The sequence below is a fragment of the Pteropus medius genome, unplaced genomic scaffold, assembly GCF_902729225.1.
Source record: "Pteropus medius unplaced genomic scaffold, Ma_sr-lr_union100, whole genome shotgun sequence".
Lineage (NCBI taxonomy): Eukaryota > Metazoa > Chordata > Mammalia > Chiroptera > Pteropodidae > Pteropus > Pteropus medius.
In genome coordinates, this window is record NW_024342471.1 from 27,397,905 (window position 1) to 27,414,597 (window position 16,693).

Consider the following 16,693-nt stretch of genomic DNA (forward strand, 5'->3'; position numbering starts at 1 on the left):
ATGGCAGGGGAGGGAGGCCCCTGGACGAGCTGATGGGGAGCTGCTGACTCACCTTCTCCTTCCCTAGGCGCCGTGAGTGTGGCCTCCGCGTGGGCACTCTGCCCACCTCGGCCTGTCCCCTGGACCACGCAGCAGGCCTGCTGAGGACGGCTGAGCCGCTGTCCAGCACCGACTGCCCGATTCCGACCGGCAGCCCAGGGTGGAAGGCGGAGCTGCGGGGGCTTTGTGTGGAGTGGGGTGGTGGTTTTACATAAGTCTGGATGCTTTCGAGGATTCACAATAAAGAGATGGGTTTCCTCTGGCCGTGTTGCTGCAGGACAGCCAGCCCCCTCCCCACCACCCTGCCCCCCGAAGCGCCGTTCCCGCCCTCCCCACCTCTCCTCACGGTGGCTGCCTCTCAGGGAAGGTGGCTTGTGATCGCCTTGGCACCTTGGGACACAGCGGGACCGTTTGCCGAGATCCGGGCCGATAACAGCTGCAGCGCCAGCAGGAAGAAGGGCCTTGCCCTGTGGGCAGAAGGAGCTTGTGCTCCCTGCCGAGCCCAGCCCTGCACCCCAGGCTCCATCAGCTAAGCTTGTGGGTGGGTCGGGGGGCTTTACCTGGGTGACACAGGCACACAGTGTGCGCATAGTGTTTAATCAGGACTCCCCCTCGTGGGGAGTACATGGGCTCACACCAAACTTCGAGGTGGGGGTCCCACTTTGCTGTGCCAGTGCGTGCAGCCCAGGACAGGGCACCCGAGCGGGCTCTGCAGACCACAGTCCCGGGCCCGCTGTGGGTGGAGCGTGGTCCCAGAGCTGCTGGACATGCGAGACGAGGTCTTCCTCTGCCTTTTCTTTCTTTTTAGAAAGAGGAAATCACAAACGCTTTAGAGATCGCAGCCACCCCGGCCTGGCGCTGGCCTGCTGCTCCGGCTGGGGTCCAGTTGCTTGACCCTGGGGCAGGTGCTCGGGTCACCAGCAGGGCCCTGGGGGCAGGGAAGCCGGCCGTGTCCCACCGCGTGAAGGCCCCTCACATCCACGGTCAGAGCTGAGGCTGGAGCAGGACCGTTGCCTCTTCGCTTATGCCGACCTGTGGGGCAAGTGGGCGGGTCCGCCGGGGAGGAAGGTCCCCGCAGTCAGTGTGGTCATCCGGGCTGCTGAGCCCTCTTCCTCTGGGGAGCTCGCAATGTTCAGGGGCAGGCGGAGGGCTGGGCTTCTGGAGGCCTGGCCCAGCCTGGGGTTCCCACCTGGGCGGTCAGGCCTGGTTCACAGACGTGTCATTGGAGTTTGAGCGAGGGGGCGGGGAGCTCCGCGGCCGGAGGGGACCCGCCTGAGGCCTGTCCGGCCTGACCGGCTCTCAGGCCATGCGCCCCGTCTCGCCTCTCGTGCACGCAGCCCTCTGGGGGGTCTGTGCGAGACCTCTCCCTGTCACAGGAGCTGGGCGTCTGCCACCTGCAATGGCCTCGGGCGGCGGTGGGCCTTCACTTACAGTGCAGAAAGGCTGGGGCTTCTGCTCAGAGGGCCAGGGTCCCCGGGGGCTGGCCGCAGGTATGGCCCTGCAGGGTGCGGGCGGGATGCAGGAAGCGCAGCTCGACTGCGAGAAGGACCACCAGCCACCCATTCCGACCCCGGATTTCAGGATTATGTGTGGGGCAGGGCTGGTGGCCGAGGCCATGTCTGAGGAAGCGAGGCAGAGGCCCAGGCAGCCCGCGCCCCCGGCCTGGGGCGTGCAGAGCGTGAACGCTGCTCTCACAAGGGCAGAGAGTAGAGCGACGCCCCAAACTTCCTGCCAGTGAGACGCCTGCCTGGGACGTGGCCTCTCGGTGCCCCCGCCAGCCCCAGCACAAAACCGGGTCAGACCCACAGACCCTGCTGGGCTGGGAGCGCCGGGGGGTGGGGCCGAGCCCCAGAACCCCTGCACCCTGAACCCCAGCCTGGAGACAGATGGAGCAGGTCTCAGAAAAGTGGGGGACGGATGGACGATGGATGGGCAGGCAGACTGACGAGGCTGCCCCGTGCTGACGGACCGGCCGGGCCCAGCGGGCGGGCTCTGCTGGCCACGCTTACAAGTACGCCTGCTCGGACAAGAGGCTGGAAGGCTTTTCAGTGACATGGTAGAGAGGAAATGGGTCAAATCCACCAATGAAATCGACTGAAAGAAATCAAGACCCAAATGAAACAAGACCCGAACGACGGGAAAGGTGGCAGAATGAGCAGAATGAGGAACGCGCCCACACGCGGACGCTCGTGCCGTGGCGGCGGGGACAGGGGCGAGCAGACGGGCCCCGGAGACGGTGACAGCACCCCACACCAGCTCAGACCTGGGGCAGAGCTCTCTGGACTATGCACAGTGCAAGTGACTTCCAGGGTGAAATGCCTCGGCGGGGGCTGACGCACTTGGCTGAGGCTGTGGCCGGGGTGCCCGCGTCCTCGGCCTGGGGGCTGGGGGCTGCACCTCGCCCTGCAGGCCCTCCCAGGCGCCACCCCAGTCACATTCACAAACATCACTCAGACGCCCCTCGGAGCTGTCTGCACAGCGAGTGTGTGGCAGGGGCTTTCTGAGCAAAACAAATGCATTTCTGAACCCCGGGGCTGGCTCCCATCCTAGCGTGTTTTAATGTGACCAGCACACGAAGCCCCTTTGTCTCCTGCCAGCCAGCTGTGCTCTGGGACATGGTCGGGTGGGCATGCGGTCTGAGGGCTGAGGGGAGCTGGGGGCTGGTCTGGGAGCTGCAGGATGCCGTTTGGACAAACGGACTGCCCACCCCAGAGCCACCTGACTCCAGGGACAGAGGCTCTGAATTCCGGTTTGATTCTGACCCCAGGGACGTGTCCACTCTGGCTTTGTTCTCTGCGGGGCCTTCGCAGGAGACCGTGTCCGAGTCGGGCCCGTGAGAACAGCAGGGCCGACGTGCAGGTCGGTGGAGGGCCGAGCGGGGCTCTCAGGGGAGGGAAAGGGACAGGGCTGCTCAGCTGGCCCGGGCCAGTGCTGAGGGCCTGTGGGAACTTCCGGCCAGCGGGCTATTCCCAGCCTCAGGGAGGCAGAGCGGCCCATTCCCCCACAGGTCTGGGGGCTCAGCCTTCCAGCTGAGGCAGCTGTGGGATCGTTGGGGGCCAGCCCTGCAGCACAGGAGCCCACGAACCTACAGGTCTTGGGGTGAGCTGGCCCCTGGTACCTGTAGCCTGGGACCCCTCTTTGTCTCTCTTTGGGTGGCTGGACCATCCCCCTCTCTGCTCAGGCAAAGATCCCCATGGGCATAGGGGCCCGTCTCAGAGGGGAGGTCTCAGGTGGTCCCCAGGGGGCGGGCAGGAGAACCTGGGGAAACCACCTGTGGCCGGGCTGCTTCCCTCTCCTCCCCACTGCCTGGCAGGGCTGGGCCGCACGTCCCTAACTGCTGGCCACACACTTACAGCTGTCTTCCTCCTCGGTGAAAACACTGACCACGCAGCGGGCACACATGAAGCCCACCAGCTGGAAGACAGCGAGAGGCCGGGGTGAGCTGGAGCAGTGCATCGTGGGACCAGCTCTGGAGTCTGGGCGGCGTGCGGCATCCCCATGAAGGCTGGCCCAGCCCCTGCAGGTGAGCGGGCGACACTCGGGCCAGGGCCCCCAGCGGGTAAGGCTGGCTGCTGGACAAGAGAGCCAGGAAGATGACCAAGCCCCTACATTAACAGGAGATGAGGCAAAGAGAGGCTCTGGGAGATGTGTCACTACAGCCCGTACGGACCTGCAGGCTGAGGCCCACGCCCATCACAGCCAGGCCATCTCCCCAGGGGCCTGAAGCAGACAATCACCTTGGGGAATGGGCCACCTCCAGACAGCCACAGCTGTATGGTTTGGTTGGAAGTGCGGGAGAGACAGCCAGGCCTTGGCCCAGCAAGCCATTCTGGGCAGAATGGGTGAGCCGGCTGCCATCAGAGGCAGAGGCCCCTTGCCAGAGGGTGCTCAGAGGGCAGGACCACAGTCAAGCCCCGACGGGACCCTGGGCCCCAGGCCACCAGGAATAGAGGGCTCCAGCTGAGGTGGGCCAGGGCTGGCACTGTCCGCGGCCCGAGCCCTCCACACTTACCGGGCCTGGACGATACTGACCATGGGGCAAGTTGCTCCCGAGCTCGGCTCATGCCCCATCAGAGAACGGCACCCTCTCCGAAGGGAATGAGGGGACCAGCCTGACAGCCAGGGCTGATAGGCACGCTAGGAGGGCTCGGCTCTGTGTCCCCTGCTCTGCAGGCCACTGCCCTTCCGAGGGGCAGGCCATTGCCTCCTCTGAGCTGGCAGGCAGGTCTGTCTCCTGCTACTGAAGGACAAACTTGGGAAGCCTTCCTGAAGGACATGGGCGCAGGGAAGGGGCGCCTTGTGGGGCTGCAGGAGCAGGCCTGGGAGCTGGCCGTGGTGCTGAAGACACCTCCTGGGGCCTGCTCTCGGAGGGGGGTGGGGAGGATGGCCCACCGCCCCGCCCTGCCCTCTGCCGCCCAGGCTCCCCCCTCCTCCATGAAGGTCTCCAGATGCTGGTAGGACCTGCAGTCCCAACGCTCCCAGGCTGGTGCTGCGCCTCGTCTGGCTAGTTCTCTCCTCCTGGCCCGACTGCGCGGCCTCAGCCAAGGGTGGACCTCACCTGCACCCTCCAAAGCAAACAGCAGCGGGCTCCCCGCAAGGCAAAGTGTGTGCCCCTGATCCTCCTGCAATCAGGCCTCTTACAGTAAATCACTTCTCTGGGGTTGCGGATAAAATACTGAGCACCCAGTTGAGTTCAAATTTCAGATAAGCGATGAACTGTGATTTTTAGCATAAGTACATCCCGTCATGGCATGGAACACATGTGCACCAAAACTTACTTCTGGTTTCTCCAGAATTGAGATTTAACTGAATGTCCTGTATTTTTATTCGCGTAATCTGCAGCCCTGCTCCCGACACCTCGGGAGCAGGAAGCAGCCAGCGGGCGTGGGCCAGGCTGGGTCTCCAACTCCCTCTCCAGGGCCCACTGTCCCACAAGGAAATGGTCCCATTGGCCAGCGGGGTGGAGCGTCTCCCCTGCCCATGCTGCCTGCAGGGCAGGGAGCAGACGGACTGCAGCGGCCCAGCGTCGGGCCCCACAGCGCCGTCCGAGCCTGCGGGTCTCAGCCGCACACTGCTCCTGCAGGACCGTGGGCGCATTTACAGAGCAGGCACCTCAGGCCACACAGGTGGGAGTGGTGGTGTGAGTCCTCAGCCTCGGGGACGAGGACGGGCGTCCTGCCCTGCCAGAGGACGGCGTGGCCCTCTGCTCTGTGCAGGAAAGGCCTGGGACCTGGCCGTCTGCACCCTGTTTGTTACGTTGCTGAATGAGCCAGCACCCCAGGCCCCACCCCACACTCACCGCCACCAGGATGTGCAGGGTGCTGTGCAGGGCCTCCACGTAGCCATGCTCCAGGGTGCAGCCTACGCCCAGCACCACAGCCTGGCCAACGGGGGGCCCCAGGCCGGCCGCTGGCTCCTCACGCTGACAACCGGGGCTGTGCTCACGCCACCAGGAACGGTGCTGGGAGAGGCTGAAGGTCAGGAGCTCGCTGTCCTGGGGGCAAAGGGGTGGGACCAGGTCAGCACCAGAGACACCACCGCCCCCACTCACCGCAGCCCATGGTGGGCTGCCGAAGAGGGGACAGGGTGCCCTCCCACCTCTCCTGCCTGGGGGCACCCTTGGGCTCTGGGCAGGAGGGGCAGCGGCACCAAAGCCCTCCCAGCTGTTCTCCAGATGGCCAGACCTGGCTCTGCTTGCTCTCAGCCCTCGGCTCACACCCCCTCCTCCAGGAAGGCCTCCCTGCCCAGGCCAGGCCCCCACGAGGCGTTCTCATGGTACCCTGGGCCCCCCTTCGCATCTCGAACCAACGCCCCAGTTCGTGTGACTGTTACATCCATCTCCACTGCTGCTGCCTCGGTCGGCTCTGCTGAGCATCCACCTGGTCCCCGGGGTCAAATCCACACACTCCTGGTCCTCTGAAGACCTACCTCTGAGCCTCACTCAGGGATGAAATAAAATGCTATGTGCAAAGCGCCACTCAGGCAGGATTTGTTCACCTGGACACTCCCAGCAGTGCAGGGCTTGGGCGTGGATCCCCGCCCCTCACACGCACCCCCACTGCAGGCGGGGCCGTGGACTCCATCCACGTCTGAAAGCGCAGAGTGGCCAGAGGACGCGGGAGGGCGGCGTTGCTCTGCCCGGCTCAGCCCCACATGGGAGCCCTCCTGCCTGCACACCTCCGCCTGGCCCATTCTCTGCTCCCTGAGCCTCAGCCCTGACTCTCGCTGCGGGTGCTGCCCAGGCTCTGGGGCCCCCTCCTCCAGGAAGCCTTCCCTGGTGCATATCCCCCCAGCCGGGGGCCACCAGTCCACCAATGCCCACAGCCCCTCATCCATCTACCAAATCATTGGTCGTTCCCCAGACCTTCGCCGAGCCACTGCTGTGGACCAGGGCTGTTCCGGGGGCCAGGGACAGAGCCACGTGCAGACACAGCTCTGCCTCTGTGTATGTGGGGACAGATGATTGACACGGGCGTGGCGGCCGTGTCCCCTCCGTTTGCGTGAGTCTCCCTCAGCTTTACGCACCTTCGAGAGGCCGCCCACCTCCAGGTAGAAGCAGACAATGAAAACATTCCAGGTGACCCAGATGGTGGCCCACACAGCGTACTAGGGAGACGAGGAGGCAGAGAAGGTGAACTCAGCTCTTGGGGGGCCCTGCTTTTGCCCCTGGAGGCCTCTAAGGGGGTGGGGGCTTGCCAGGTCTCGGCTGTAAGGACCCCTTTCTTCACTTTGTGTCCTGGCCAAGAGATGCCCGTGGCCCACCCAAAGTTGACGGATGACAAACACAGGTCTGAACCCCAGCATCCCTAAAGCCCCCCCAAAGAGCACCCCAGAGAGTGGCCTGCAGGAGTGGAGGCCTGTGGGCTGGCGCCTGCTGTTGTAGAGTCTTAGTGGGACGCAGCCATGCCCACTTGTCCACTACTGGGCAAGGCCGTGTCTGTGCCACAGCCAAGACCAGGACCCCCAAGGCCTGAGACACCTGCCATCGAGCGCTGCAGGATACGCTTGCTACAAACCCCGTCCAGACCGGTTACTTGGATCTGCGTGGGCGGGATGGCAGTGTGCAGGGCGGGGCTGGGGCTTCCCGGAATCCAGTCCTGCCCTGGGCTGGGGCTCGGGCTCTGTGCCTGTTTCCAGGTCGGAATTCTAGATGCCCGGGCTGCGGGAAGGTTTGGGTCTGGGGGTCCGGGAAGGTGATGTGAGGCGAAAACCCTGGCCTCTCTGGGGTGTTCCGGTGGTTTCTAGGACAACTCGCCACTGGAGGCCCCGTGCCAGTCGCCCAGCCTACTTTCCCAGTGGACTCACCACCACGACGTAGCGAGGCCGGTACTGGATGGTGCCGAAGAGCCCCAGGATCACCATCACGATGTGCACGAACGTGGCCAGGATGGGCGCCCACTGGTAGCTCAGGAAGTCGAACACCTGCCTCTCCAGGGCGGTGACCTAGGGCAGGGCCAGGGCGTGAGGGGTAGCGGCCCCCGAGGGACCTCCTGCCTAGTCACCCCACTCAAGGGTCTGCTGTGGTCCTGGCTCTTCCACCCGAAATCTCCAGATGGGTCCAACAGCCCAGAAACCTCTCCACTGGGGCTCCTTCTGTTTTGAAAGGTCCCATCCCACCGGTGCCCTCACCTGCAGAATGAGAACTCAGGGCTGCTCTGAGGGCGGGGCCGGGGGCCACACAGAGGACCAAGCGGAGGGAACGAAACGCCTAAGGAACGTGATGTCTTATACGTGGGGAGACTGACGGGCTCTGAGCCCCCAGGCCTCCAGAGAGCACGCACTCATTCACTCACTCACTCATTCATTCACCCGTCACGTGTGTGGGCCAGGCCTGTCACACAAGCTGGCATAGAGGAAACCCTGAGAAAATACGGCGGAATCCTCTGCACCCAGGGAGGCCCGGAAAGGCCCGGCGGCACCGTGGAAAGAGCACCCCACAGAGCGGTTCCCGGAGGGCCGTGACTGTGCGCCCAGCACTCCGTTGGCAGTGGGAGAGCGAGAGGCCAGTCCCTGACCCAGAGTGACCGCTGGTGCGTGGGCTGGGGGCTGAGCCCTGGGACTGGGGGAGGGCTCTGACGGGGTGGGGGAGGGAGGGGAGCCCCTCCGAGCAGGCTCTAGGCGTGAGCAGAGGAAACCAGAGTCTCCTCATAGCCGGTCAAGGCTGCCGCACGTCCCTCCCCGAGACCGGACAGCCGAAACCAAGAGCGGGAACAGCTGGAACCAAGGGCGGAGGTGGGATGAGGGGGCGGCCTCCGCCTCCCACAGGGTCCCCAGCGCTACGACTGAGCAGAGAGTCCAGCAGGCTGAGCCTTCGTGGATTACCCTGGGGTCACTGGGTCTGCCGGCCACAGAGGCCCTGACCTCGGCCAGAGTGTTTGTCCCTTCCCCACCCCAGCTCCTCTGCTTGCTCTTGGCCCGTGTCCAGAAGCCCTCGTGAGACTCTGACCCCCCCAAAAAAATGCTGTGGGTGTGTCCTGGGCACTGTCCAGTCACCACGGATGGCCCTGAGGGGGTGGTGGCTATTTCCAGGAGGTCTTGCGCAGGGGGACATTCCAAGCGTGGGCTAGGGTTGGTTCTAGGAGTCGGCTGGGCGTGGGAAGCGGGCGGGCCCGCCTGCATGGCATGGGGAAACTTCCCCAGGGAGGTGCCCACCCCCAAGCCACTTTCCCTCATGTCACAGCTCCTCCTACTGGCAGGCCTGCCCTGGGCCGTCCCAGACAAGCCCCCGTGAAGCTGGGCGACTGCAGCCAGGCGGGGGTGGGCTTGTCCTCGCCTGAGAGACAGAAGCGGGGTGACACGCTCCCAGGATAACCGGAGCCGCTGAGTGGCTGCGGGAATCTCGGACACTCCTGGCTCTTTGAACTCTGCCCGACCTTCCCCCTAGAGCCCAGGGCGCCTGGCGCCCAGTGGGCTCATGGCCTCAGCCGTGAGTGTCGTGTGCATCCTTGATAATGGCTCGCTAAGTCTGGGGGGCGGTCCCCAGGGTCCGATTCCAGAGGACAGACCCTGCGGGCTGGGGCGGAGGCCGCGTGGGGTGTCTCTCCGCCTTTTTCGTTTCTAACCCGGACACTGGAAGGCTCGGCTGTGGCCACAACCTCAAGGCAGGAGATGAACGAACAGCCTCCACCCAAACCCCTTGTCGAGCCCTTGCGCCCCCTGTCACCACGAGGGGCTCAGCCGGGGAAAGTGCCTCGACGTAGTCTCCTCTTGAGGCTTGGTCCCGCAGCTGGGTAAGCCAGAAACTTTGACACTGGTCAGAAAGAGAAGGGAAAAACCCTAGAACCCCCCTCAGGCCACCGCCCCACACAGTGACCAGAATGACAGGTGATGTCAGACCTCATCTCACTCTGCCACCCCCAGAGGGGGTGGGTGGACAGCCAGGACAAAGGGCCTTTCACAACTCCTTGCTGCATTCAGCGTGGCCGGCCCCATGGGGACACAGCACTGGCCCAGCCCTCTGGCTTGCCTGGTTGAGAAGCCCCTGGTCCAGGGAAGCCCTGCAGCCCTGAGCCAAGACACCCCTTCCGCCTTAGCTCAGCCCCTTCCCAGGGGCCTGCAGGGTGCCCATGTGCCCATCGTCAACTGTTCACCTCAGAGGTCAAACAGGCAACGTTGCCTGACTTGACCCTTCCGACCCCTGAGGCCACATCTCTGGGCTAGTACATCTAGCTCTTTTGCCCTGTGTCCCAGCCCGCACGTCAACCCCAAACCAAACCCACACAGCAAACTCAACACGGAAACCCAAACAAAGTCACAGCACTCCCTAAAGCAGCTCAGCTTCCTGATGCCCACACGCCGCCAGCAGGCTGCCGGTCACCAGCCCGCGAACCTCCTGCCTTTCAACCATCCTCCCTTCCTTCCTCTTCCTGCTTCCTAACCCACCCCAAAGAGCCCCCCAAAGGGATGCCTGCCCCCCGGGGTGCCTCCAACCTGCAGAGGGGAGAAGCACAGCTGCCCCAAGGCCTGCAGCGGTTCTCAATTGCAGTGAGACAGTCCTTGGGCCTCTGGCCTTTTGTCAGGCGGGGTCATTCTCCCAGGCTCGTCTGCACAACGCCCCCGCCCCCCCTCTCGCAGACGGCCCGCCTCGCTTCCCATCACCCAGCCCCTTCACGAAGGCTGGCTCAGCACTGAGGCTGCCCCACCGGGGGAAGCTCCTGCAGCTTCTCCGCCCCCTGCCAGCTAGACCAGCAAGCCCTGACCCAGGCGAAGGAGAGGACACGCAGCCCTGCGCAGCCACGTACAAGAGACCTTCCTACCCACTGCTTCTCTGAAGCAGCCGGTGGCCTCCTGGGCCCGGGCTCCGGGAGGAGGCACAGGGCCAGCAGCGCAGAACAAGCCGGACAGGCCTCAGGAAAGCAGCATCTCCTTCTCACGGCCAGGGGCCCAGGGGCGTTGGAACCTCCTTCCCAGCCCAGTGGCCCAGACCTCTATTCCGCCGCCTCCCCCAGAGCGGGGTGGTGATGGGGCTCTGGGAACGGACCTGGGACCCCGCAGCTCCAGGGTAGACGGGAAACTTGGCTACGGGACGTCTCAGTTCTCCATGAAGCTCTGCATCCGGCCCCCACTTAACCCCAGACACAAAGACCTCAAGCGCGGGCCTGGCCACGGGCTCCAGCGCTCCCCGCCTCATCCGCTCCCCATCTCTCCCCACCGCTCCAGCTTGGGGGCCAGCAGCGCGGGCCAGGGCCGGGCTCACACTCCCGCAACACATGCGCACACGCCCAAACCCTCAGGCACCTGCCACCCAAAGGGCTGTCGGGCCTCAGAAACGGACTCTGCCGCCCCCTCGGGGCCTGGCACGGGCTTGAGAAACAGGCGCACTCGCTCCTCACGCGCACTTGGTGCCACACACGCCTTTTGACCCGCGAGGGCCGCTCGAGCAGCTGGGCCCCTCTGCGACCGCGCCGCGCCCACCGGGCCCACCGGACCCACCGGACCAGCGGAGTCGCCAAGGCCAAGATGTCCGGCTTTTGTTCCGCGCCCGCCCCTTCCAGCCGATCCGCACACCTGTGCTCGCCGCTAGGGACCGTCTGGCTGTCTCGCGCACGCGCACGCGCACGCATACACAGCGGGGCGCGCGGGGCAGGCCGTCGGGGCCGTCGGGGTCGCGCACAGGGCTCTGGGTTCCCACGCCCCCTGGGGCGGCGGCGAACTTCGGTCGCAGAAGCCGGCGAGCCCCAGCGGTCCCCGGCCAGGAGCCCCAAGAGGCAGGCGCGGACCCTGCGTGCACGGCTGGAGGCGGGGAACGGCGCCCAGATCCCACCGCGCGCTGAGACTGCGGGGCCCGACAAGGGGACGCTACCCACCAGCTGGAAAGTACAGAGAAAGATGAGCGTGTAGCGGCTGGAGCAGCAGCCCATGGTACCACCTCTGCAGTCCGGACCCAGAGCCACCGCGTGGGGAGATCAACACCTCCGCCTGCCGTCCTGCAGCCCCAGACCCAACCCCGCATGCCGCCCGCGGTGTAACCCGGCTGCCCTCAGTTTGCCCTGCCTGGCTCCCCGCCTGGGCCCGCCTCCAGCTCACTCCCCCCCACCCGGTCCGGCCCCGCCCCGCCCTGCTCACTCCCCCCGGTGGCCCACCGCCCCCCCCCGGCCTGACTCACTCCTCCTCTGGCCCGCCTCCCGCCAGCTCACTCCCCGCCCCGCCCCCACTCCTCCCCACCACATGACTTCGCCCAGCCCCGGCCCCCAGTGACCCGCTTGGTCCGGCCCTGTTCCTGGCTCAGAGTTTGCCCCCCGGCTCATGTTTGCGCTGACCTGACAAGCCTGCCCTGGTCCGGTAGCCCGTCTGGGCCCAGCCGCCCCAGTCTGAAGCCCAGGATGATTTCTGGTCCCAGACAGTCCCTGACCATACCCCCCCTCGGAGGACCCCGCCCCCGCCCCCCCTCAGACACGCGATCGCCGCCCGCAGGGCTCCCACCAGCCCGCCGCCTCGCCAGACCTTTGCTTGGCTCCTCCTGCCCGGCCCTCCCCAGCCCCACCCCGCCCAGCTCCTGCTGGTCAGGCAGACCAGCTGTTCCTCGTGCATGTCTCGCTCTCGCACCCGTCCCCGCCCCCCACACGTGGCCTCCCAGGACTTGGCGCCAGCTCGGGAAGGGGCGCGGGACCCCTTCTTAAAGGGGCAATGGCGCGGATTCTCTGGCAACGCAGAACACTGAGGGACAGACAGCACGCGGGCTGGCCCCAGGACACCCGACGCTGCTTCAAGCCCGCCCCACACGAGTCCAGGATCACCAGCGGCTCCAGGTCAGGGAAAACCTCCTGCCTGGCACCTCCTGCGTTGCCGTGGCCCCGATGTGACACCCCCCAGCATCCTTCCTAGTGAGGCTTGGGGGAGGCGGAGATGATACCCCATGCCTGAGGCGTCCTGGCCCTGAGTCAAGAGCTCAGAGGCCCCCGTGCGCAGGTAGGGGCACAGAGGTAGGAGAAGGGACAGCCTAGCCTAGCAGGAGCTCACCCGCCCAAGGAATGTGGGGGACCTTAAGGCCAGGTCGGCTCTGACTGTGACTAGGCCAGGGTGGCTTCAAGCCTGAAGGGCAGACACCATGCGGAGGCCTGAGTCCTGTGTGTGGTGTGGGAGGCTTGCTGGGCGAAGGCGGGGAGGAGGGGCTGAGCCCGGAGTGAGCAGATGGCCAAAGGGAGGCAGGTTAGGTGGGGTCCAGGGGCTCTGCATGCAGTAACGCTGGGCTCATCTCATCCGTCACAGGAAGCCACTGGAGTTCCAGGTCATGGTGAGCCATGGTGACGCCCATCCTCGGAGGCCAACCTTGCGCTGAGAGGCAGGAGATGGTCCTGGCCAGGCCCAGCGAGGAGTGGGACCTGAGCAGAGGGGGTCGTGTAGGGAGCAGGATGGTCTACTCCAGGTGAGAGATGACAACGCCTGCAGGGCACAGCAGGGGCGCTACTGTTGGGCTGTTGCTCTTGGCTCCAGCAGTCCAGGGCCAGAAGGTCCCAGTGCCTGGGTGACCTGGCTGAGCAGCCCACCGGGCATGGGGCGCCTGCAGAGCACCCACAGGATCCGATCCTTGGAGCTTTGAGTGCCGCTCTCACTGGCCCCCTTACAGCAGGGTGAGCTGAGGTCACTTCCCCAGGGCTCTCCTCAGCCCTGACCCACTCCCATGATGTCATAAGCCGCCAGTAGTTTTTGCCTGTGTAGATTCGGTTGACTGTCCCACAGTCCATTTAACAGAAGAGCAAGTTCAAGTTCTCCTACAGTCCTGAGTGCCTTGGGGACGAAGCCACACCAGGTCCCTAACCCAGGCTCTGTGGTGACAGGTCCAGACCCTGGCAAATAGGAAAGTTCGGGAGGGAAGGTTTGGGGGGTCATCAGGCCGTTTGCAGATAGGAGGGAGGGAGGAGGGAGCATGCAGGGTGGGGCTCAGGAAGGACCTAGAGACCACTCAGGACAACCTAGAAGGGTGGGGCTCGGGGAGCAGAAGGGCCTGAAGTTCCCCTACTCCCCAAGTGCGAAGTCCAGTTCCTGACAGGATGAGTCACCGGCGAGGGGCTCTGCAGACAAGACCTCACACAGGAAGCTTGAACTCACTGCCCAAAGTCTTTGATCTTTGCCAGTCATGACCTTCAGAACAGGCTGAGTGAAGATGGAGAGACTTCCTAGGAAGCTGGTCATGGAAAATTATTAAGTGAAGAGAACAGTTGGCAAAACGTTCCGGATGGGGGTCTCCCGACGGCAGCAGCATGGAGGCGTCCTGTGTGCTGTGGGGGCCCAGCAGCATCTCTGGGCTCTTCCCACAATGTGCCAGTGGCACCCCCACCATCACGACATCAAAGATGTTTGCAGACATGGACGAATGTCCCCCAGGATACCCCTCAGTGCTGTACAGTGTGGTCTCAATTTATCAAAAGGAAAGTGCCTTGTATATTCCCGGGTAGCATAGATCAAGTGGAAGGGACAGCAGCTCTGGTCACTAATTGACAGTGTGTAAGCTCTTGGGTTCCTCAACTTCACTCCAGGACCTGTGCCAGGGTACATGGGTGATGGCTGTCACAGCACTGTCTGCAGAGAGATGACGGACAGTCCAAGGCCTACCCAGGAGGCCAACTAAGTAGCTATAGTTCTCAACAAGTACCTCAAGGGGAAATGCAAATCAAAACCACAGTGAGCTACCACTTCACACGCGCGCGTGCACACACACACACGGATGCCTGGAATCCAAAAAGGCACGGAGAAACCAGAACCCACAGGCACAGCCGGCTGGCAGGGTGTGAAAGGGTGTGGCCGCTGTGGAAAACCGTCCGGCAGGTCCTCAGAAGTTGCCCTAGGGCCTGGCCCTCCGCTCCTGGGTATGGCCCGGAGATGAAAACGTACAGCCACACACACCTTGTGACTGATATTTATAGTAGCACCGGTTCCAGCATCCCAAGTGTCACTGCGTAGGTGAATCGATTTTCAAAACGTTCTCTAGCCACACAAGGGAATGTTATTCGGCCATAAAAAGGGACCAGGTACTGGTACAGGCTACACCGAGGATGACAGCTGATGATGCTTCGCCAGAGGCTTTTTGCTCTTCCCCTGCCACTCCTGGTGCCGATGGGACCGGGCCAGCCTCCCCTTGCTGGTGCCACAGAGTGCCTTGTATACAGAGTATTTGAGTCTCTGCCCTGTCCTTGGAAGGGCCACCCCTCTAGTCCTGGCTCTGGGGGTGAACGTAGCCCTAGACTTCCCTCAGTAGAGTGGGGCAGAAGGTTGACTTTTTTGCTTTATGATCAGAAAATTGAACAATCAGCCTCTGCTGGCTGCTTGGTCTAGTCGGTGCCAACTGCGAGCTCCAGCTGTGCCCGTTCCGGGACCGCCTTGCCTTCCCTTTTCCTGGTCTCCATTTCAGCCTCTCATCTTCCTCAGCCCGCCTCCTTCAGGAAGCCCACTGGAACTGATCCAGTGCTTGCCTCTCACTCTCTGAACCCGTGGATCCTACACAGGCCCAGCCACAGGATCTGAAGTCTACACTGACATCTACGCTGTCTCATGTGACCACCTGTGTAGACTCTATCGGTTCCTCGTCTACATCATCTCAGCCCCCACCATTTCTATGAATGCCAGTGGCTTCTTACTGCAGGAACTGGTGACTCCCACCTGAAGGTAGCCCCTGGCTGCAGGAGGGTGCTCATGCCCAGCTGGGCACAGGGAAGGCTGGAAGTGCTGGACCCTAAGGGCATCGCTCAACCAACTAGGGCAAGGCAAACTAAACTGCAATGAGCTACCACTTTGTACCCAGTGGACTGCTGCAGTAAAAGGCCGACAATACCAACCGAGTGTTGACGGACGTGTGGAGCAATGGGAACTCTAGACTGGTGCAAGCGTAGGGTGGTGCCGCCATTTTGGAAGACTGTCAGTTTCTTATAAGGTTCAACATATATCTACCCCATCGCCCAGCAATTTTACTTCTAAGTAAGTAAACGAGAGAAATAAAAAATATGCCCACAAAAAGACTTGTGCATGAATTTCAGGGCAGCTTTATTTATAATAGCCAAAACTTAGAAATGACTCCAGTGTCCATTATGTGATTGGATAAACACAGTGCCGTGTTCATTTAATGGAATGTTGTTCAGCAGTAAAAAGGAATGAGATGCCGATTCATGCTACAGCATGGACGAACCTTGAAAATATTATGCTAAGTGAAAGAGCCGGACACAAAAGGTCACATGTATGATTCCATTAATGAGGAATGCTAGGATGGATACACACAACGGCACGGTTGGATCATAAAACCATCATGTGTGAAAGAAGCCGTGAGTACATATTGGCATGCTTCTCTTTATATGAAGTCTAGAGCACATAACGCTAAGGTATGAGGACAGGAATGAGGACGGTGGCTGCCTCTGATGAAACTTCTATAATTGTGGTGGAGGTTACTTCGGGGTATGCACTTGTCAAAACTCATCGAGCTGTTTGTTTTACTGAACGCAAGTTTTACCTCTGTGAAAATGTTTATACTTGATCATTCCAAAAGTTACATAGATCAATGAAAAATATGTGGAACACACAGAAAAGCACAAAGTAAAAACAAAACCAAAAAATCCCTTGCAGTTGTACCCCCTCCCACACACACGAGGTCATCATCGTCGTCGGTTCTCTTTTTACAGCCAGATTTTCACAGATTTGGGATCCTACTCAACACACAGCTTTGCAGCCGCTTGCAACGTCTGCATCACGGTAATGTGCCTGCCCGCCTCCCTGCAGCTGCGCTCCATACCCACTTCCCACCCTCTCCGCCTCTACCTGCACCAATGGGCTCGGCCGACGGGAGGCAAAATCAGGAGATCAGAGGCTGAGAGACCAGAGAGGCCAAGTATTTTCAAGACTCTCCTTCCAGGCTGCGGGAACCTCTCCCTTCCCGCTTTCCTTGGAGCCTGCTGACGTCACAGCCCTGCTGCCCCAGCCCCGCGTCCCCGCAAAATTTCCGTGGTTTCCCTACATCCGCCCACGTCTCCGTAATTAGCCCCGTTTGTATAAACCGTCCTGGATCGCCCTCATTTGAGCAGGCCGTCAGTTTCTCGACGCACGTGAACGCATCTTCCGAGTCGACGTTAAAGACGGTCTGCGGTCCCCAGGTCCCCAGGCCGCGGCGGACTCCTCCGGACCATCAGTCGTGACACTCGGTCGCTGGCCCAGCCCCGCCCTGCCCGGCACA

At 62.7% G+C, this 16,693-nt stretch overlaps 1 protein-coding gene across 4 annotated transcripts; it reads right to left on the reverse strand.

Annotated features, from left to right (window-relative positions):
* Window positions 1-414: 414 nt before the first annotated feature.
* On the reverse strand, window positions 415-11,496 carry NKAIN4 (sodium/potassium transporting ATPase interacting 4). 4 transcript variants are annotated; one of them, XM_039864782.1, is made up of 6 exons: window positions 11,346-11,496; window positions 7,345-7,482; window positions 6,565-6,645; window positions 5,339-5,533; window positions 3,393-3,453; window positions 415-2,133 (listed from the first exon to the last, which is right to left on the reverse strand). In XM_039864782.1, exons 1-6 carry the CDS (start codon window positions 11,397-11,399, stop codon window positions 2,045-2,047), a joined length of 618 nt encoding a protein of 205 aa, XP_039720716.1. In that variant the 5' UTR covers window positions 11,400-11,496; the 3' UTR covers window positions 415-2,044. The 4 variants fall into 4 exon arrangements, with proteins under 4 accessions (XP_039720716.1, XP_039720714.1, XP_039720713.1 ...); XM_039864780.1 differs by having other exon boundaries at window positions 415-3,644; window positions 7,348-7,482; XM_039864779.1 differs by having other exon boundaries at window positions 415-3,644.
* Between the last annotated feature and the right edge of the window lie 5,197 nt (window positions 11,497-16,693).